Source organism: Haliaeetus leucocephalus, unplaced genomic scaffold (assembly GCF_000737465.1).
Source record: "Haliaeetus leucocephalus isolate CR32 unplaced genomic scaffold, Haliaeetus_leucocephalus-4.0 Scaffold763, whole genome shotgun sequence".
In the NCBI taxonomy this organism is placed as follows: domain Eukaryota; kingdom Metazoa; phylum Chordata; class Aves; order Accipitriformes; family Accipitridae; genus Haliaeetus; species Haliaeetus leucocephalus.
Window position 1 is genome coordinate 1,373,939 of NW_010973199.1, and position 20,823 is coordinate 1,394,761.

Consider the following 20,823-nt stretch of genomic DNA (forward strand, 5'->3'; position numbering starts at 1 on the left):
GGGGCGGGAGGCGCCGCGGCCGCCGGGGCCTCGCAGCGCCGCTGCGGTAACTCCGCGTCCCCGGGAGGGAGCGTTGCCGCAAAGGGCTTCAGCCGCCGAGGCGTAAGCCGCCCGTGTGGACAGTTCACGGCTTTGAAGCCACTCCTGCCATGGTCACCTTCGGCGTTGTCGCTGCGTTTACGAGAAACAACACGCTAGTGCCAGAAAGCAGTAAGCCACGCTTGCCTTGCGTCCCGACCCGCGGAGCGTCGCTCTGCCCTCTTCTGACGCTGTTTGCACGCGAATTCTACCAAGAATACGCGGGTTTTTTCCTCTCGGTTCATGTTTTGATAAATTCGATCGAGATCTTAGAAAAATGCATATCAAAATAGAACATGGGTATCGTTCAAACTGGCTGGAGAAACACTGTTGAACGAAGGCAGGTAAAAGGGAATGAGCAGAGATATCTCTGAGAAAATGCTTTTTCCTTGAAAATGCTTAATTGTTAGGAAAAAAAAACCCACAGCTTTTTTTTTCAGGGAGGAGAGTGGGAGAGAGAAGAATAAATCAACAAATCTGTTCTGAAAAGTTTTGAAGCTAAAGTTTGGCTGTTGCCCAGTTTCCAATCTAAAATAAATACTTTTTGGAGTCTGAAGTTAAGTTCAAAGACATTCTGAACTGAAGCAGAACATCTTTGTGTTCGTCAACTTTTGTTTGTGAAGAATGTCTAACATGGCTTTTAGTTTCTTTTGAAACAGATTTTCATTTCAAAATGTTCAAGGAGTGGGTACCATGTCCTATCCAGCAATAACCGAAAACCAGTATGAACGAGAAGGGAAGCGGTGGGAACAGTTAGAGAACTGCAAAGACAGCTTTAGTTATTCAAATTATGCAAAGTTGATCCCAGTAGCAATACCAGTACAAACATGATTTGAAGCGTTTGAAATCAAAAGGTCACATTATTGAAGTCACAGTCACAGAAAAGTGCTTTTGAAAATGAGCGTTAAATCATATCCGGAATGCTGAAAAACTAGGCATACTATGGCTATTGCCTTAGGATGTTTATTTAATTTTGAGAATTCACATGATGTCAGCCTTAGGCCACTACCAAATCTCTGGGGGTTTGGGGGTTTTAGTTGTAAGACAATTTGTGTTTGAAAAGAGGGCAGAGTGGAGTCCTCTTTACACTACTTTGTTCAATTATGTATTTGTCATTTTATATATGCAAAATGTTTTTCTTTTTTCTCTCATACCTGCATAGTTCAGAAAATTAAACTTAATCACAGGTGTGATGTAGGAAATGCATACACTATAGCCGTTCAGCTGCTTTTCTTCTTGCAATTGGAAATTACTCATCAGAAAAATTAAAAGAATAGACCATGTTAAGTGAATCCTTTAAATCAGATTATGAAATGAAATTTCATTAACAGCAGGTCCTCCAGATTAAGTTTAAACTCCCAATGAAATGGTGGTGGTAGCAGCATTGCAAGCACTTTGGTATTATGTTGAATAATAATAAAATGTTTTGGCTATTATGATTACTTATTTCAGATGCCTGTCTTTTGGACTTCCTTAACATTCACGCAGTCAAGCTACTGCATATGCAAGCCTGACTTTATAATGTCACAAATGACATCAGCCCCAATTTGCAGTAACGAAGTACAGGAGTTGTTTTCAAGGGTCAGTCTTGAATAATTAGTGCCAATATAGAATTTGCAAGCACAATTCTCCATCTGAAAATAACAGATTTTAAGTATTTTAAAAGACAGGAGAGAGTTGTGAATGGCTCTTACTCTAGAGATTGACCATCTCTTTTCCTGATGATTTAAAAGGCAACATGAACAGCAACACATTCTCTTTTTCTTCTGCTGTGTAAAATGATTCTGAAGTGAAGTCAATTTCTTGAAATCCCATCCTTCACTGAAAAGAACAGCAATTAGAAAAACAGTTATTAATCAAGCTCATACAATTCCTGACCCCATAAGAACATTTTAATTGGAACCAGACCACTGCTCTTTGGCATTTCTTCTGAAAGACAGCAGGGCATTCTCTTTCAGAGAGAGATGCCCAGCTTTATCACTGCTTTTTCTGTTGAAAAACTAAAGTTATTCAGTAATGTTTCTAGACAAGTATGCTTGAAAAAATACATACCTGCCTAATCTGATTCCTATACAAAATGCAGTATCCAATCCTCAGCTACTTGTGAATGTACTTTAAGCATGACTAATCACTATTGAGTTAAGCGAAGTTATTTGTGGACAAGTTAAATGTATAAAAAAAGTCACCTGATTTGACACTATATTCAGAAAACATGTTAGCAATCGGAGCCAGTGCGCATCGTATTAACCATTCTTTAAGCACATATTTTGGTAGTTTCATTTCAAAATTCTGGAGTAACAGTATTCAAAGTTCCCAAGGGTACAGTCATTATGCTGTGAAATTCGGTGCTTTCTGGCTCAAGTGGCAGAATTAAAAGCATTCAGATTTTCATCCTTTTCACATTAGATCAGTGTGCTCCCACTGACTTTAATATCCCACTGACTTGCAGGATCCAGTTGTATTTTTTCATCTTTTCAGAAACTTGCATACATTAATAAGAACTAACGATAAAAATAGACAACTTACCTGAACACTGAAGCATTTTCCATTCCTGCTGAAACTGGTCTCTTAATATTTTTATTTTATTTACTTTTTCTTGGGTAGGAGGTACATAAACTCCAAAGTGAGGTGCAGAATCACCCACTAATGCTTTGGCTACACTTTGCATGACATTTATCTCTGTGTCCTATTGAAGAAGAAGAAAAAAATACTCCTGGGAACCAAACATTGTTTCAGTAATACATGAAATATTTTAAAACAAGCTTTTGTAATTAAGTTGCTAGTATTAGTAGCAAGACTGAGCAACTTTCCATTTTCAAATAAAAGTGTGTCAAAATGGAGAAGTTTTTTCTGAAAAAGGTAAATTAATTTTTATCTCCTGTAAAACTTGCTTCTTTCAACTAGAGAAAGAATATCAGTTTTCCTTTTGTGGTTGAAAAGAAATAGTGCTGGGTTAAAGGTAGAAAACGTTAGGAGGGAAGAAGAGCATGGAGCTTGTTTACTTCATGCATCATTTACTTTCTATTGGTAGAAAACAGTGATATCTTTTGCTTCATCCAGAAGTGACTTTTTTGGACTCCTGACAGTCTAAATCAATATAATTTGTTTGCAGAAATTATATTCTGAAGTGTCGATAGTATATGAAAATTATTAACATTTATTTGGAAGACTGTAACTCTATTTTATTTTTAAGAGATAGAAGTATTCTTTCAATTATTCTAAAAAGCAAAGCACATGCATTATAAAATCCCCACACATTACATAATCCTGTTATGGAGCTACCTGCAGAACACCAATATAAAAGTATCAGTAATTTTTTTAAGATGTATGCCTAACTTCCTTGTTATCTCTGAGTTTATCCTTCAGAATATCAATAATTCTTTCCCTTTCATGCTCCTAATTAGCAATGTGCAAATACACTATTTACGTATACTGCATATCAATGTACAAATTATTTTAGCTTAGACGATTTATGTATCAGCACTGTAAATTAAATAACATTTGAGAAGACTACAGGATAAAGTATGTCAAAATCCACTTAATGGGCAGCTTAATGAATAGTATATCTTTAATTGGATACTTGCTGGGGAACAGATTAGAATAAGCTTATGTGAACAATTACTCATTGTTTCTCATTAAAGGAGAACTAGAAGGCACAAAAGCAATCAAAAGTTACTGTTTCACAGAACACACAGAGAAATTGTGTTACAGCCACAGGATGTGCAAAAACCAAGAATGTAAGTTGAGCTCTTTAAGAGATTAGACAAATTCATGGAAGATACGCTCGCCGGCACTTTACCACACTCTGGTCTGGATACAGAAATCCTTAACGTGGTAGTGTATGTAAACACTAGACTAGGGAAATATCCATATACTCTTTATTTCCTTTCCCATGCTCTCTATCAGAAACACAGAGCTTGGGTAGATTGGTCCTCAGTTATGTATTATGGCAATAAAGTTCACATAAAGGATATGTGCGATGGAAGTTGTGTAATAAAGTACACGTCATGGGGGAGAGAAGGATAGGAAATTTAGTGTTTTGTGATAAACAGGACAATGGGCTGATTTCAATCACGTTTGATGGAAAGAGGCCATATAATCAACAGACAAGTGTCTCTTTTCAGGAGACAACTCTGAGCTGTGAATTCCAGGTGGAAAGGAAAGTTAACCCCCAAACTGTGGCAAACTGTTAGAGAACATCTACCATCTACAGACATCACCATGCCTACTGTCTAAAGACATCGCGTTCATGCCTCAGCTGCTCAGTCATGCAGGCTGCCTACAGCTCGGTATGCATGTGTCTGGTCTTTTTCTCAGGCCAGAGAGAAGCTTGGGCTATTTGCATCATGAACTCAGGGGTACCAAAGACAGTATAGATACAGCCAATATTTTCTACTGGGAAGCTTGAAGCAGTTCATACCAAGCATACTACTGCTTAATTTGAGTTCTGTCCTAGGTACTTTGAAGTACCACTGCTTAGCACCGCTTCTTACCTCGATCACTGCAAAAATTCGAGACTCGGCTAATCCTTGTAGTAAAGAAAATAGCAGAGAAATCCCACTTATTCCAAGGCTCCTATTTGGTCCAACGGCTATTACAGTCAAGTTAGGTTGATAACTGTATGCTACAGGAAGAATGAATCCAAGTACAGCAGGAAAGAAGTCATTTCCTTCAGCATCCTTTAACAACAACGAGAAACTGTTTAGCACAAATGTAAAGCCCTGAATTCCCAGATATAAAACAAGAGAGTAATGTGAATCTCAGAAAGTTTTTGATTGACCTAGGAAACAGCATATTGATCTATTTTTCACAGCGATTTTCCTATTAAACATGCAGATTACTCATCTTTTCTTTAGTGTCTTTGCACTGTAACTCTGCCTTCTTGAAGATGAACTATAGTAGCTACTAAAGGTTTCCTCAGACCTATGCATCCTAATACACTCTAAAGATCTGTGAAGGAGTAGTACCCTGGCAAGGGCAAGAAAAGGAAGTATTTTCGAAGGTCCAAATTGCAGTGAGGGATGTAATTCTCAGTGTCATTTTATGAATTTGTAAATAAATTCTATTATTTCTGTTAAAAGAGTTGTCCTCTTATGTTGTTTCCAGAAAGCAAATCTTACCTCTTTCCAGTTTAGAGAAATATAGTGTTTGGATCTGGTCTTTCCAGACTGTTCTTTCTCACAAATATGTATCATAAGTATTTTTCTGTAAATAAAAAGCACAACTTCCAATGAGATAAAAAGATCTTTTCTTTCATCATTCTTTAAATACTAATTCATAACACAGGAGCAAATAACTATTTGCATTACTACATGCCGTAATGTAAACAATAATTAAAACTGAAACCCTTTTTAAGGTATTTTTAAAAAGAATATTAAAGACTATGGGCAGATTACTTTTAAGAAAAAGGGGAAGTGGCAAAAAAAGTTATAAATAAGCAAAGATGACTTTCAAGAAGAACTCAGCATCAGCAGTATGTGCCCCCTGCGGTTATAGGGGAGTACACCCCTATAGCTAATAACTGCCTTCTTTATTACTTTATATTTTCTATATTCTATTTTCAATAACAATCTAAATTTCAATTAATATAGAAGGATTATACTGTAAACCTACCACTAAACGCATAAAGTGGCACTCAGAGATAGCAGTTTGTCTTTAGAGATATATTTGGGGCTGTTTTGTATTTTGCCTCAAGCTAAGCTTAATGAACATCAGCTCATGACTGATTCCTTACTGCAGATTTTATCATATACATGGACACTTATGAACATTTATAAAGCCTTTGGGATTTGACTCCCTGAAGAGAAACCTCACCCATCTTCTGTGTTCGGTATGATTTCCATGTCTCCAACAAATATACAAAGCACTCTGCAGAAAACAAAGAAAAATACCCATACATTTACAAGTAATTTTTTCAATTATTGCAACTTGTTTAAAGAGTTTGCATGTAGATTAGAGGCATAAAAAAGAATGCATATTGTTTCTGAATCTGGTCCATTAGAAGTATAAAGAAAACACAATTATGACAGCTCAAGGGAACACCTTTTCTCCCACCAAATACTGGGGAGAAAAAACAAAACCAAGAAAATGTCCTCAAGCCAAAACCAATCGAAATCTGACAAAGAAAATGTAGGCTAGCACAGCAGTCATCCTTGCAAATGTTTTGCCTTTGGTAAGTGTACTGGTTTCGGCTGGGATAGAGTTAATTTTCTTCATAGCAGCTAGTATGGGGCTATGTTTTGGATTTGTGCTGGAAACAGTGTTGATAATTCAGGGATGTTTTCCTTACTGCTGAGCAGTGCTTACCCAGAGCCAAGGCCTTTTCTTCTTTTCACCCCACCCCACCAGCGAGGAGGCTGGGGGGGCACAAGGAGTTGGGGGGGGACACAGCCGGGACAGCTGACCCCAACTGACCCAAAGGGTATCCCAGACCATAGGACGTCATGCTCAGCATGTAAAGCTGGGGGAAGAAGAATGAAGGGGAGACATTCGGAGTGATGGCGTTTGTCTTCCCAAGTCACCGTTATGTGTGCTGGAGCCCTGCTTTCCTGGAGATGGCTGAACACCTGCCTGCCCATGGAAAGCGGTGAATGAATTTCTTGTTTTGCTTTGCTTGTGTGCGTGGCTTTTTGCTTTACCTATTAAACTGTCTTTATCTCAACCCACAAGTTTTCTCACTTTTACCCTTCCGATTCTCTCCCCCATCCCACCATGGGGATAGCGAGCAAGTGGCTGTGTAAGGCAAAAGGTTTTTGCTGGCATATACAATGATGTTGGTACAACATACTGAAAATGCTATGCATATGGAGATGTTATTTGTTTTAAAATTAAGGTTTCAAAGGCAATTTGCCATATTTCACACACTTTTATCTTGCTTTTACATTTCGTCAAAGGGCCCCAAATGCAAAAGATACAGATTTACCTTTGAAATCCAAAACGAACAGAATGTCTTAGTGCAACAGCAACAGAAACAGAACATGTGGGTGATTCTGCAATTCCATTGCATACCTATAAAATATATTATTCATTCAGAAATAATTAATGCTGCACAAGATGTCATTTCTTATTTGTAACAACTGTATTTTTACTTGTTTATCTGTATCATTCAAACAAAGCTACAGCTGTATGAAAGGGATCTTAATTATCTATCATAGTAGCATTAAGAAAATGTTATTAATTAATTTTCTACAGAAAGGCCATATTTGATTATTATGCCAAGGATTGTTCTATTACTTCAAAAGTATGGTGCTATGCTGAAAGGTAACTGTAAAAATAGCTTTTGGAGGGGAAGGTCATCTTTACTGGTTCTCTCCATAGTCTGCAGACTGGATACACTCAGTGTGCCAGTAGGCAAACTGCACCAGAAAAATACACCCTATGAAAAGGAGGTTGTCCCTGAATTCTAATTCTGACTCTTCCTTTAACCTAGGCAAGCTATTCCTTTCTGGAAAATACAATGACAGTATTACTCAGTCTACCTTTCAGTATTAATTTGTGTTGTATAGTGCTTTGAACTCTTCAGGAAAGCTATGCAAAAAGCTAATGCATGCTCCCCCTCCTCACTCCTCCTCTTTGTCAACACAAAAAGCTCAGCTTAGCATCTGCAACTCATGAAAAGTTTGGAACTCTCTTTCGTTTTGCCAGTTACCATTTTTTTTTTTTAATATATTTATAGGCTTTCCTAGAGGTATGTGCAGTCTATCATGTTAGAAAATTGTCCCTGATACCTACATACATGACTTCCAACAGCAAGAAGACGGCTTACAAGAAAGAGGTCATTCTGGCAGTTAATATTCCTCGCAGGCCTGGTACTATAAAGAGAGCTTTTCATTCCAAGGGAGAGACTTATTTATTACAATGTAATAATCTTTTGTTTTCTTAATTTGTTTGCAGTTTTTCTCTATGTATAAAAACTTGAAGAAGCAAAAATACAAACATCCACACTCTAAGCCTGCCTTCTCTTCGTTTCTGATGCTGCAAGAATCAAAATGCTGAATTGGAATTACTCTGTTCAGCATCACAGCATACAGTGGTGTTTTCAACAGCTCTACTAAAGCAATGTGCGTGTGTGTGTGTAAATCAAAATTTACTCTTGAGTAAATTGTTGTACAAATAATGGTAAGTGGGTGCAACTGCACATAGTGTGGCATCTTGTACTGAAGGGCAATGCAGAAGTAAACTCTTTCCTAAATACAGAAGGCAAAACACTGTGCACTGAGTCAGGAAAATTTTTGACATTTCTTGCTCAGATTTCTTGTTGCTGCTCACTGGTGCTTGATAAACTAACTTCTGCTCCCCTCAACTGGAAGAGTGAAGGCCTGGCTCACCTGTATGTCTGAGAGTGATGGGAACGTTATTATTGAGTCATGCTGTGACTGCAGAAAAGCAGTACAATGTCTTGCCCAAAGATCATTAGAAAGATGTCTTGGGGTTAACAACTATCCCTAAGTAGTAGTTGTCTCATCTTGCATACTCATTCTTGTAGCTAAGCACATTCTAGCTGAGATTAGCGGGGTCGTGAACTACATAGTAACTAATATCTGGATGACAATACAGTAAAAGCAGAAATTGGAGGAATCCAACTCTCTCCCCAGCCCCCAAGATCAAAGCAGTTTATTATTACCTCCTTCTTAAGAATTTTATCTAGGATGGCCAACATACTGCCAAGAGAGAGCAAATTTTTGTCCTCTTTCACAATGTCTGCATAAAAGCCACTGTAAAATAAATTATACGACGAAAAACTAGGTTAGAGGCAATAATGCTTTCAAAGAGGACACTGATAGGGTACTTTGCAGTTAGTATTGACAGGGTACATTTTGTATAGGTGCTACACATTCATTCTCAAAAACCTAGCTCTAGAAGAGAGATGACAACACTGTTGCCTGACAATCTTGAGCTCTCTGAACCTGCCTCCATTCTGCACTGGAAAGAAAACAAAAATGTCTGACAGTATTCAGGAAATAGAATTTTGTTCAAAATTAGACTTTCTAAGACAAAAAGTTGAGCTTCTGAAATCAGACCAGTTTGGTATTTTTTTCAGCTAAAAGTGAACACAGCTTTAAGGCACCTTCCTAGCAAAATCTCTTTCTAAATGAATACATTTGCACTAAATGTTCTATCTCCACTGAAATAGTTTTCTCTAAAAGTATTCTAATTAGTTCTTTAAAGAACTTCAAGGCTACGAGTGATAACCAACACCAATGTCTTCATTTTTCAAAGAAAGCAACTCTGGCTATAATTGAGTAGACTAAGGCCAAGAAGATGACCATGGCAGAAACAGAGGTAGATGACAGCCTGTACAGAGACCTCTCATCCTCATAATTATGTTGAAAATTAAATAGGTAGGACCAACCTGACAAGAGCTTTTATTTCAGTTTTGTCCATTTCCTTCACAAAATGAACAGGTACAGGGAGCAAATGTACTGAACCTCTAGAGTCAGTTGTTGCTGTTTTGATGGGAGGTACTGGAAATACAATATTTTTCATGTGCAGTTCCAAAAACCTTTCTACTTTGACAGTTTCATCGTTGTTAGTTATCTTAGATTCATGTTCTGTGGAGGGATTTGGATTAGCCTTCTTTAGTAAGTGCGATTTGGTGCTCAAATTTTGTAAAAATGATGTGTCTACAGGAAAAAAAAGAGGGGTTTGACATGTATTACTTGCTGAGCAGTCTGTTAATATTTGGTTACATTTATTTACAAAACAGAGTACCTCTGTATTCATAGTATGCATATTTATCTCCATGCACTAGCTACAGTGTTTCCTGCTGTGTATGTTTTCACTGTTGCTACATTTGTTTTAATCTAGTGAAAGGATTTATGATAATAAATCTTATGCCCATATTTTTGACACAGAAAACCGTATCCTCAAACAAAGATATCAAAGCACTACTTTTTGGTGTGATGTTTGCCAGCTTCAGAAGTTCTTTTCAGACCAGCTGAAGACATGGCCTTGAATAAAGCCTCACAGTGCTTCATCAGTCATTTGATGAATAATTGGTAGTTCAATTATTTTAATCCACTGGTATTAATCTTAATAATTTTGAATTTCTGTATGAATCCATTTACCAATTGCATTTGCTTGAAGAAAGAAAAGAGTAATTACCTTCATACATCAACCATTTCCAGTAGCTTTTATGTGCTGCTCTCACATTTTGAATAGATTCAACAGCACTACAAAAGAAACAGGATTAACAGTATCAGCACTAATGAAAATATAGGAACCACAACTTACCTCAATGAAAAAGCAAAAACGAAAAATCCAACTGAAAATGAACAAGCTCTGGTCTATTCCAAGAATGCAGAACAGAAAGATAAAAAAAAATAAGGCTCAATGAGGAGATTGCTTGGAAAGATTAGATACAAGAGACAAAAAAAGAGAAGTGAAGAACACATGCAGTATGTACACACATTGAGTGAAATCCCAACCCTGCTGCTGGAAGAAGCACCCTGACCCTGACTTCAGGAAAGGCAAGATTTCACTCGTCTCTCTTTGCTCTGTCAGAGATTTTATCTACACAATGTAAAGATGTAATTAGATTTACTCAAAAGCAAGACTATCTGTTCAGGAACCATGTAAATCACATTACCTGCTATTCTTTGTGTTGAAATCTTTTTTATTATCACTGGTATTTGCAGCACTATAGGCAAATGTCCTATTATGTTAGCTATCATACAAACATTAATTCAGGTCATGTTAAATCCAGGACAATTTCTGTCCTTGGAGATTATTTGTAAGGTGTTCAGGAGCTGGACTGATATAATGAATAAATATAATCAACTCTCCATTACCTAGGATAATAGCAACCTGAAATACTACAGTTGGTAGAGAAGACAAAGAGGTAATACAGGGGCTATGGATGTGCTGGGAGCAAAATAACCAGCTTTGCTCCATCAGAGTTTACTAAGCCCAACTCTGCTCACAGCCTGTGTATACCTACACTGCTTCCCTGACTGATCTGAGATCCAAGTTTTAACTAACACAGCCAACTGGTAGGTGCTGCTGCCAAAATGCATGAGGAGCATTACTGCTGAAAAAAAAGCATGGGACAGCTACTGAGGTGGGAGGGAGACTGAGGACAGAACATGGAGATGTGGAGGAGATAGTACAGACAGGTAGAGAGAAAGACAGTTTAGATGTAGGACTGATTCAGGCTCCAGGTTCAGAATGCTTTACTCGGTCAGATTCACCACTGTGCAAACACAATCTTACTGTCTCCAAAAAGAAGTCAGACCCGAAGTTTAAATATTTTGGTACAGCTCCACACAGTCGAGTGCTTTCACACCCCAGGCCTCGATGCTCTGCATTCCAGAAACACAAGCAGTCATCAAGACTGGCTCTGCACTGCATCAGCTCTCACTGATAAGAGAAAGGTTAGCTCCAGCTATTGTTCTACTACAGGAACTGAAGTGGCCCTGGAGTCTGAAGAACTAATCCTTGCAATTACATACTTTCCCAAATACTGGCTGTTATTAACTGGCATTGCCTTGATTACAGCAGGATTGTCTCAGCCTTGAGTGAGATGGATCTCCACAGGATAACAAGGCCAAAGGATAAATAGCATAAAATTATAAGCTATTAAGTTCTCGCAACTTGAAATAATTTCAGAAACAAAAGTATACAAAACTGTACCTTGGATGACATTTTTGGAAAGCAAGTTATCCAAAGCAGAAGACAATATATTATAAAGCATCATATTAAAACCTTGCTTCAGCAAAACATTCAAAGCATACATGTCTTCAGTCTCTTTGATAAATACACGGGTTGTTCTAAAATTCTTCATATACTTACCTTAGGCAAGGTGCCATTTCTCCAGTTATTTGAGGTACAGGATCTCCAAGCAAAGTTTTTACAGTCATGCAGACTGATTCAGACAATGACTTTAAGTGGTATCCACCCTAGAAAAAAGTATTTTGTGTCACCTAAGCAACAAGTACTTGTAACATCTATCTGAATATCATCTTGGAAAATAAATTAAGGTTTTGAAACATATCTGAATTCATATAAATGGAAGTTGACATTCAAGTACATCTAAGTCAACAATTTTCAATATGAAAACAGTAAGTTAGAGGCTACTTGCTGAACTTCACTGGCATGCAATGATTCAACTCACTTAATCATGGTTCAGTTCATTTCAGAAATCAGTCATGACTTTGCCATGAAAACCTTGGAAACATACACCTTCTCCATTCCTATCCGCAATATGCTATCTTCAACAATTCTTGTGGAAGATTCCTTAGAAGGCAAATACTATCACTGTCCTCTAAAATGTCTGTAAAAGGGAAATTTCTCACAGGCTGACACTTTTAAGATATGGTTGTCCTAATGATTTGGCAGAATTTGGAGATTTAAGACTGCTAGATTGCAGATGATAGGTTGCTTGCTGCATACCACCTGTGGAGCAGTCACATCATCTGTATTAGGAGGGGATGCTTATTTGCACTTCAGCTAGCAGAAAGAGGTATCTATAATAACCTGCTGGAGAGAACGATGATGGAAGAAAGGTCATGCAAAACAGAGGTCAAGTGAATCAATCAATAAACAGTTCACTCTTGGAGACCTTGTTGGCAGTAATATTTCCACACACTTATTTACCTGAAAAGCCACTATTTTTCTAACATGCAGCAGAAATAGGGAGTTGAAATCTAGATTTCAAAAGGAGGAAACATTTTTAATTGTTTAAAAAAAAAATTAAAAAGAGCTCTTAAAAAAAGAGCTTGCATAGAGGCTTTTAATCAAAAAAGAGGGAATTTAGGAAGAGCTTCATTACTAAGTAAGAGTATATTTAGCTTAAAGGTTTTTTAAACTCTCCTGGAGTAAGACATGCTTGTAGAAACATTGATAATGCAGCTTATCCACTAAATTTTAATGAGTTTGGGACTATCCAGAGCAGCAGACCTAGTCACTGTTCACAAGAACTGAACATATCTGTGGCAGCTATGTTTTTTTGAACAAAAAAATCAGGTTTTAAAGACATCCATTTCTTTTAATGTATAAGGGCATTGTCAAACCTTAGCCATTTTTGCATTCCTGATTCTCAAAAGAAAGATAAAAAGAATTATTCTGTTAAGAAGTTTTGCTTCCTAGCTTCTAGCTTGTCCTAAGGCTCTAATACAAAGACCCTTCCCCTGGGAGTATGTTTCAAAAGTCTTTACCTCTAGGATGACACACAGCTTTCCATTAGCTAACTGCATCACAAAATGGGTAAGGTGGGCAAAAACCTCTGGAGTGGCATTCATCTGACCCTAAATCAAAGAAAAAATTTTAAGAGATGAAACCCTGAATCAAAAACGTTGGTAAAAAAAACCCCATACAATCTGAAATACACAAGTCTGAGTTGGAATACCAGAACACTTGCCTCTCATTGTATCTAACAAAATACTGAACCAACTGCTTTAAAGTAAGGTGCAAAACCCAACACAGTAATTATGCCTATGGAATAATCTGTCTTTATGTGTCCCATTGTAGTATTTAATGAGGTGGTGTCAGTTTAAAGACTCAAACAGGTATTTTTAGCTTGGTCAAAGTGAATTTCACCTAGCAATCACAGGACATTTAAGAGGTAGGAATATTTTGCGAACAGTTTCATGACTGACAACACAAAGGCCACGAGTTACTTACTTCAGGGTCTCCAATTCCAGAATCGTATCCAGAGGAGACAATAACCAGTTCAGGATCAAACTGTTATAAAAACAGAGAGAGTTGTAGCACATTCTTATGTCCTATTTTCAATTTTTTGCTGGATTTCAACTGTACCATGTTCAGCTGTTATTTCACACAAATGAACACAAATGAAGACTCTCCTTGAATAAAAACTAAGATTAGCCTTTTATACTATTTTCATTCTTGCTGGAGAAGTTGCAGATCATTATATTGAATATTTAAAAGCTAACATTCCATATATACTATTCAGTTGATCAGGACATCAGTCATACCAGCAGAAATAATGTGTTAACTGTGCTACCAGCAATTACTGCATTTCTACAAAATACTCAATGGCATCTGCTTAAGAATTACTTTGGAAGTAGTCTTTGGTTTTGCTCTTCAAATAGCAGAGCAGTAAAAAGTTACCTCAAAAGCCATTGGAAGCAACACATGGAAAAATGCAGCAAGATAATCTGAATTTCCCATCCCAACCTGCAAAATATGAGAAATATAGGTCATATTTTCTTGTTGGAATAACAAATTTTCTAAGGTTCTTCAAGACTTTAGGGAAAGATAGTATCAAAAGTTAAAGAAAAGGGAACCTTATGAGGTCAAGTAAAACAAACTCCATTTAAGTAAAGTGCATAAATATCCACCATATTTAGTCTTAAGTATAAGCTTCTGTTCTCTGCTGAACAAGGATGGATGTAATCATCTCCTGAAACACTTTCTGATTTGATGGCTAGGTAAGATATTCAAGAAGAAACAAATATGTGTATGTTTTTCTCTCCCTCTTTTTAAAATTTTTTTTTAAAACATTATCACATTCTGACCCATATTTTTTAGCAGACATTCCATTGACAGGAAGGAGGTACACCGTGCTACGACATCTGTGAAGCAAGTGAAGCAGTGCACCTCTCAAAGTGTTACACAAAGCATGAGATAACAAAGCTATTGCACTTGCTTTGTTGTGCTGTAAGCAAAATTTACCTTGTTCCAAGGCAAATTTATGTTAAAACCTTTTCCTTTTCCCAGACCCACAGCATCATAATCTGATTCTTTGAGTGATGGCCAGAATTCCTGATGTTCATAGCGATGCCAGGAAAAATACAGAACACTGAAAGATACAAAAAACAAATACAACTTGATGAAAAGATTCCGAAACTGACTTTATATTCTGAACCTGGTGACTGTATTGACTGAAAGCAAGAAAATAGAACTGTCCTTCCTCCTTAGTTCTCTTAATGGAGTTGGACTGTGAAACTTGGTACAGTAGGTCCTATACCAAAATTAACATAAAAATTAACCTGCTAAAAATTTCTTGTATGCATGCACTCCATTCAGATCAAAGACAGACAGTGCATCTTCAGAAGAGCAGAATTGTTTCTAGAACCTACTTCTGTGGCCTTTCTGAAAACAATATAAAGCTTACGTATTTTATCCAACTACTACTCGAATACTTTAATGGAGAGATTCGTGAGTACAGAGAATAGATGTATTACCTGAATACTGGCACAAAGAGATCTTACCACTGGCAAACCAAGGTAATCATACTGCTCATTTTGTGTTTGTTATTCTTTAAAGTAGAACAGATTTACATATTTATTTTTTTGTTAAGATTTTCCCCTCTATTTTATAACAAGTAAAAAACAACAGAGTTACTAAAATAGCAAGGAGAATGTTTTGTAAGATTCTAGGTTTACAAATGGAAGAAATCTTATTCTCTACAGAGACAAGCAATCTTTAACCAGCTAACATTAAAAAAAAAAAATATCCTTCAAACCTTGGATCCTCTTCAAATATATATTGAGTTCCTTGCCCATGGTGCACATCCCAGTCAACAATTAGGATTCTGCATAGATCAGTAAAAGAAAACATTCAGCGGAAGAACCACAGCATCTTGATCTAAAGGATGTACAGATGAATAATGTTTTTCTGACCCAAAAGGTACAAGACACTCAGAAAGCTCTAGATATTAATCTAAAACAGTAGAATGTCAAACTGTTATCTAAATGCCATACTTGTGTATGAAAAGCTTCTATAGAGTCAACCACGCACTTACCTCTGTAGACCGTATTTCAGTTTTGCATATTCTGCTGCAATAGCAACATTGTTGAATAAACAGAACCCGTTAGCTGCATTTCTCTGGCTGTGGTGACCTGGAGGTCTAAAGCAAAGTTTTATATGGTTACAACAAAAGAAATTTCAGTAAGAATTGAAAACTTTCTCACATGTTTTCTTACCTTACTAATGCCATTCCATTGCGCACTTTTCCTGACATCACAGCATCCACCAGCTCTAAAGTCGCTCCTACTGCTAGTCTGGCACAACGGTAAGTGTTCTGAAAAAGAGAAATTCATAGTTGTCATCAATCACTCATCAGTTTGTTTTAAACTAATCATACATGACATGCTTTTGCACCCCAACAGCAAATATTCTTGACATAAATCTACCCAGCTGAGGTTGTATGCAGATAGCTGAAAGCAGAATTTTACAACAGATTCCAATGTGCTTTCTACTAGGTTTACCTGTGATCACCATATCTTTTATAAGGATATTCTGCCTGAAGCAGTTAAGAAATATGAGATGGACATACTGAACTGACTAGTGGAATAACATGGCATCTTTGAAAATAAGGAATGAAAACTTACAGAAAGAAAACACAAAAGACTTCACCTCCATTACCTGGCACAACATTTAAGAGCAACTGTTATCAAAATGTGATTTGCAGGTCACTAATGGTCTACAGGGACATTAAGTGACAAAAATAAAGCTCAAATTTGAGTAGTGTGCTATGCCGGCATGATACAATTACAGAATAGATGACAGGACACTTAACCCACTTAAATTACAGCATTACACTGAACTTGAAACAGAACAATATCATAAACGCAAGTCTACTTAAATAGCAAAAAATGTATTGCCAATTTTCCCTTACTTAGTAAAGTGCCACTCAGATGCAATAGCACAACTACTTGTAACTCCCAATAGAGGAAGGAGCTTAACTCACATACCGGATGGAAGAAAAAAGCATCATAATTTCCAGAGACTTTTTTCAGTTCCTCTTCATTCATTGTCTGGGTGCTTTTTGCCACTTCCAAGTGTTCTGAACTGCAGAGGAGAGAGATTAACACAACACTTAACTAAGCAACTATAAAGGGGTTTTTTTAATGCAAAATGTAATGAAAAGTAACAGAATTTATGTTAAAAGGGGCTTTCTGTGAGACTCTACAAGTCCAATAGGTACTCTGGAACACTAGTTGTAGGATATAGTGAAAAAAATAAGGAGCGCTCTGAAAGCAAGGGTTCTTGGATATCTTAAGAACATGACATTCTTCTCCCTTTTCCAGCTGTAAGAGCAATTAGTCTTGCTTTCAAAAAAAGGCTCTTTGTTGATCATGAAGCAATCTATTTTGCAATCCATACTACACATAGATACCATCTCAACAAGAACTAAACTAGGATTCTGACAGTCATCAGAGTGTGAATTATAACTCTGAGAATGTGCATCTAGTCCTCCCTCCCTTGTTCTGTGGAAAACAAGTATTTGAATGAATCCCTTACTGGGTGTGTGCTAACTCCCTCTTTTCACTAGTTCAAGATTGAAATAAGTACTAAGGCACTAGCATCAATGTTCCCCCAAATCCCTGTCACTGCTCTCCCGCCCTTGTGTAGTGAGCTGGAAATGGAAGCTGATGGCATCTATTCTCCCATCTGTGTCCTAATCCAGGATACAATGACCATATATGCATTCCTCTAGGTGGACAATGCCAGAGCAACTGGAATTTCACAACAAAACAAAACACCCTAGTGCTGCCTAATAGAAGTAAAGGTAAACAGTGGCTTCAAAATTAAGGCATTAACAGCAATAAAACCGTATGAACCTGAATGACTGTATAATTACTAGTTTAACTCGAGCAGCAGCCTCATAACTAACTGTGAACAAAACCAAAACATTTTTATAGGAGTTATAAATTTGTTTCAATCTAAAAGTGTTTTAGAAAGGAAAGAGCTCTATTATCTCTAGCTTACCTATGGAAACCAAGACAAGACTTTGTGAAGTGATTTGTCCCCAGTCATCTAGCAGGAGCAACTCCACTGCAAATAGTGATCAGGCCTCTTCCATAACCAATCAACAATGTATTTACTATGAAAATCAACTGCATTCTAACAAACAAGCATGCTCTTCGGAAAAATACTGTTCTAGAATCTGAAAATTTAAGCATGACTTGGAATCAAGCTATGGTCCTCGTCACTGGTGTCAGGGCCCTGGGTACATCCTTTCCCTCCCAGGGTTTGGCTGCTGGGTTCAGAACCAGCAGAGCTAGTACAGCTGGTCACCTTGAAAGAGAGAGCTAGAAGGAGCCTCAGTGGAGGCTCCCTCCAAACAGCTCTGCCAAGAAGTCTCAGCAGAAGCTCCCCCCCTTCCCTTGGCATTTGCTTTTAAGACAAGGCTCTCACCCTCTGCTATGCTGCAGCTCTGTTGTATAGCCATGTCTGTGTCTGGACATGAACACCACTCACCTGGACCTGGACCCGGACCCTGACCTGTGGAATGACTCTCTAGCTTGACCTCAGACCTGCCATGTCACTATGGCCTCATCGGGCCATCTAAACTCATGCCTGAATCTGGTTACCATCACTGGACCTGTGCTGCTTGCCTCGATTGGGTATTGTGGGGTTGTGCCCTTGTCCATGAAGCCACTGCCTCTGGCTGCTTTGTCATGCTCTGCTCCCTACTCCCCTTGCCTTTCAGAGACGGCTGCCCTTGCCGCTCCCTGACAAGGCTAAATCAGCGAACAAGCAACACGCAGAATCATCTGCAGTTGGTTGCAGAATCATCACACCAAGGTGACAAATGCCAGAGCAGACTTCACTGCCATGACTTCAGAACAGGCAGGCTGCCCCCTTAACTTCCCCTCCTGCCAGAATTAGATGCAAAGTGTTTCTTTGTGGTTCACTCTCTCTCAAAGATGCTTGGGAGAAAGAGGAGGTTATTATTATCTTTCTAAAGAAATACCCATTATTCTACACTTTTAAAAAGTCTTGTCCCAATTTTTATTAGAAGTTTACTTTTAATCCTATGTATAAATCAGCATGCGTTGCTTAAGAACCCAAAGAGTGGGAATGGGGATTTAGTGGAATAGCAGATTCATACTTCAGCACCTACAGCATACTCAACATTATTTGTCTAACTTTAAGCGCGACACATTTTCCATTGAAATTACTGGAAGTCATTGAGTTTTGGAGCAGACCTTTTCAAATGGAGCAAAATATGACCTGGAAATATGAGATGTGTTATTTCACTGAATTAATCTGAATAGTGATGAAAGTAAGTTTCAGACCTGTGAACCAACAGGATCTCCTCCTTGGTTGCTTCTCTGGCAGGTACACGAACACATCTTTCCACAAGATGGTAATGTTTAAGCTGGTCATAGGAGGATGACAGTCTTTCTGGCACTTCAATATCACAAACAGGACTAAAAATAAGCAATAATCATATTACTGTAATACCATACCAGCACAGCTAACAAATACACTTCATAATGCCTAGCTTTTAACTTCCCATTGTAAGAAGATTCATTACCCTCAGAGGAACACAGGAGAGTACAAGGAAAATAAAATCTGTAAATACTTTATTTTGGAATTGAACCAAAAATTGGTTCTAAAATACCTAAGCAGAAGATTATATATGGTTCTTAAGTAAAAAAGAAACAAAACAGCATCATTTTTTGTTTCCTCTCTCACCACTGAAAGTAGCAACACTTAACTACAGACACAGGAATGCTGAAACGAAAAGCTGTACGTTACAATGAAGGTGCGAAGAGAAGAAGCGGGTTTGGAGAGAAGACAACAGTGGACTGTTACTCTGAGCACTGCAAAGGTACTGGTCTAATGTATGTAAATTTAAGCAAGTGGCATATACCAATTTCTAACTGAATTTAATTGACGAGTTCCAGCTGATGAGTATTATCTACATGTTTTTTTCGAAGATCTTTATGAACAATTTAATTAGCTTAGAATACTTTATTTAGGGGGCTGTTCAGATGCTTAAAGCTAACACTTCTTATTAAGGCCTACCAGGCTGGAGGCCTACAGCTTCTCAAATCCAGCTTCAGATTATCATTACAGCATCTGGATACAAACTGGGAATAAAATAAAAAAAAATTTCCAAAAGGAGACTTTCTATTCACTAGGAAAACAACAGGGTACCTCTAACTAGGCATTTCCTATTACATTTACAAAAACCACATTTACTTGGTACTTCTCTCAGAGAAATCCTAAAAAGAAGCTATTCATAAAAAGGATGGCAGTGACTTACTCACTCCAAAGTAGTTTATGAGTGGTCATCTCCTCATCATAAATCAGTGCTGTTCCCAAAGCCATTGCTACAGACAGAATAAAACAAAAATCCCAAGACACGTATTTCAGGCAAGAAGTAAACTTATATTAAAACAAACTTAATATTGTATTAGCCAGTGAGAATGTACATTCACAGCATTATCTACTTGCATGACAACCTTGCACTTTAGACTTTGTACTTACAGGACAAAATCAAAGAAAATCATTTAGGAGGAGCCCTGACAAGGCCAAGGAGTCCAAAGCTAATGGCACAGACCTTGAAACCCGATGCACGCGGGTAGGATTCACGATTATCTGGATTTTCAAAACCTCGGCGCAGGTATTTGTGGTGCAGGTGGAGGGGTTACGCCATCTCTCCAAGCCTCTCCAGCCAACGCTCGGGGCCCTACAAAGGCCGTCAAGGACCTGAGCACAGGCCTGCACAGGCCTCCTCGGCCCGCCATTACACACAGACACTTACCTGTCACGGCTGACGTGAAAGGAAACAGCTGCTTGCGAAAGCTGAAGTTACAAAGCCACAAAGTATGAAAAACACGATTATATACACCACGGGTCGAACAATTAGAGGGATTTGTTGTGCTTAAAACTTTAACGGTCTTTCAAAAAACCCACGGGAGGCATTTAAGAGAAACAAAGAAACCGAAGAAAACGAGGTTAAACTGCACAGCTGGCCGCTAGGCCACCTCACCGAAGCCCCGGAGCCGCCGGAGGGCGCGTTAAGGTGGGCCGTGGGCCCGC

At 38.0% G+C, this 20,823-nt stretch overlaps 1 protein-coding gene across 1 annotated transcript; it reads right to left on the reverse strand.

Annotated features, from left to right (window-relative positions):
* Positions 1 to 1,873: 1,873 nt before the first annotated feature.
* Positions 1,874 to 20,109, reverse strand: HDAC10 (histone deacetylase 10). The gene is made up of 20 exons (XM_010581320.1): positions 20,045 to 20,109; positions 19,068 to 19,202; positions 16,737 to 16,833; positions 15,966 to 16,063; positions 15,785 to 15,889; positions 15,506 to 15,574; positions 14,713 to 14,839; positions 14,149 to 14,214; positions 13,699 to 13,758; positions 13,233 to 13,322; positions 11,869 to 11,975; positions 10,183 to 10,250; positions 9,431 to 9,542; positions 8,702 to 8,792; positions 7,001 to 7,086; positions 5,893 to 5,946; positions 5,199 to 5,283; positions 4,572 to 4,757; positions 2,605 to 2,764; positions 1,874 to 1,899 (listed from the first exon to the last, which is right to left on the reverse strand). The coding sequence occupies exons 1-20, from the start codon at positions 20,107 to 20,109 to the stop codon at positions 1,874 to 1,876; spliced, it is 1,887 nt and encodes a 628-aa protein (XP_010579622.1).
* Positions 20,110 to 20,823: the final 714 nt, after the last annotated feature.

What these genes read in the sequence shown, in the direction of transcription:
- HDAC10 (XM_010581320.1), bottom strand. Translation starts at nt 20,109, where the DNA reads ATGGCTTTGGGAACAGCACTGATTTATGATGAGGAGATGACCACTCAT. An exon ending in TGCTTCCAATGGCTTTTGAG is followed by an intron (nt 13,759 to 14,148) that starts GTAACTTTTTAC and finishes TTTTTATAACAG; the next exon opens with TTTGATCCTGAACTGGTTAT. An exon ending in ATAAAATTCTTAAGAAGGAG is followed by an intron (nt 7,087 to 8,701) that starts GTAATAATAAAC and finishes TATATTTTATAG; the next exon opens with GTATGCAATGGAATTGCAGA.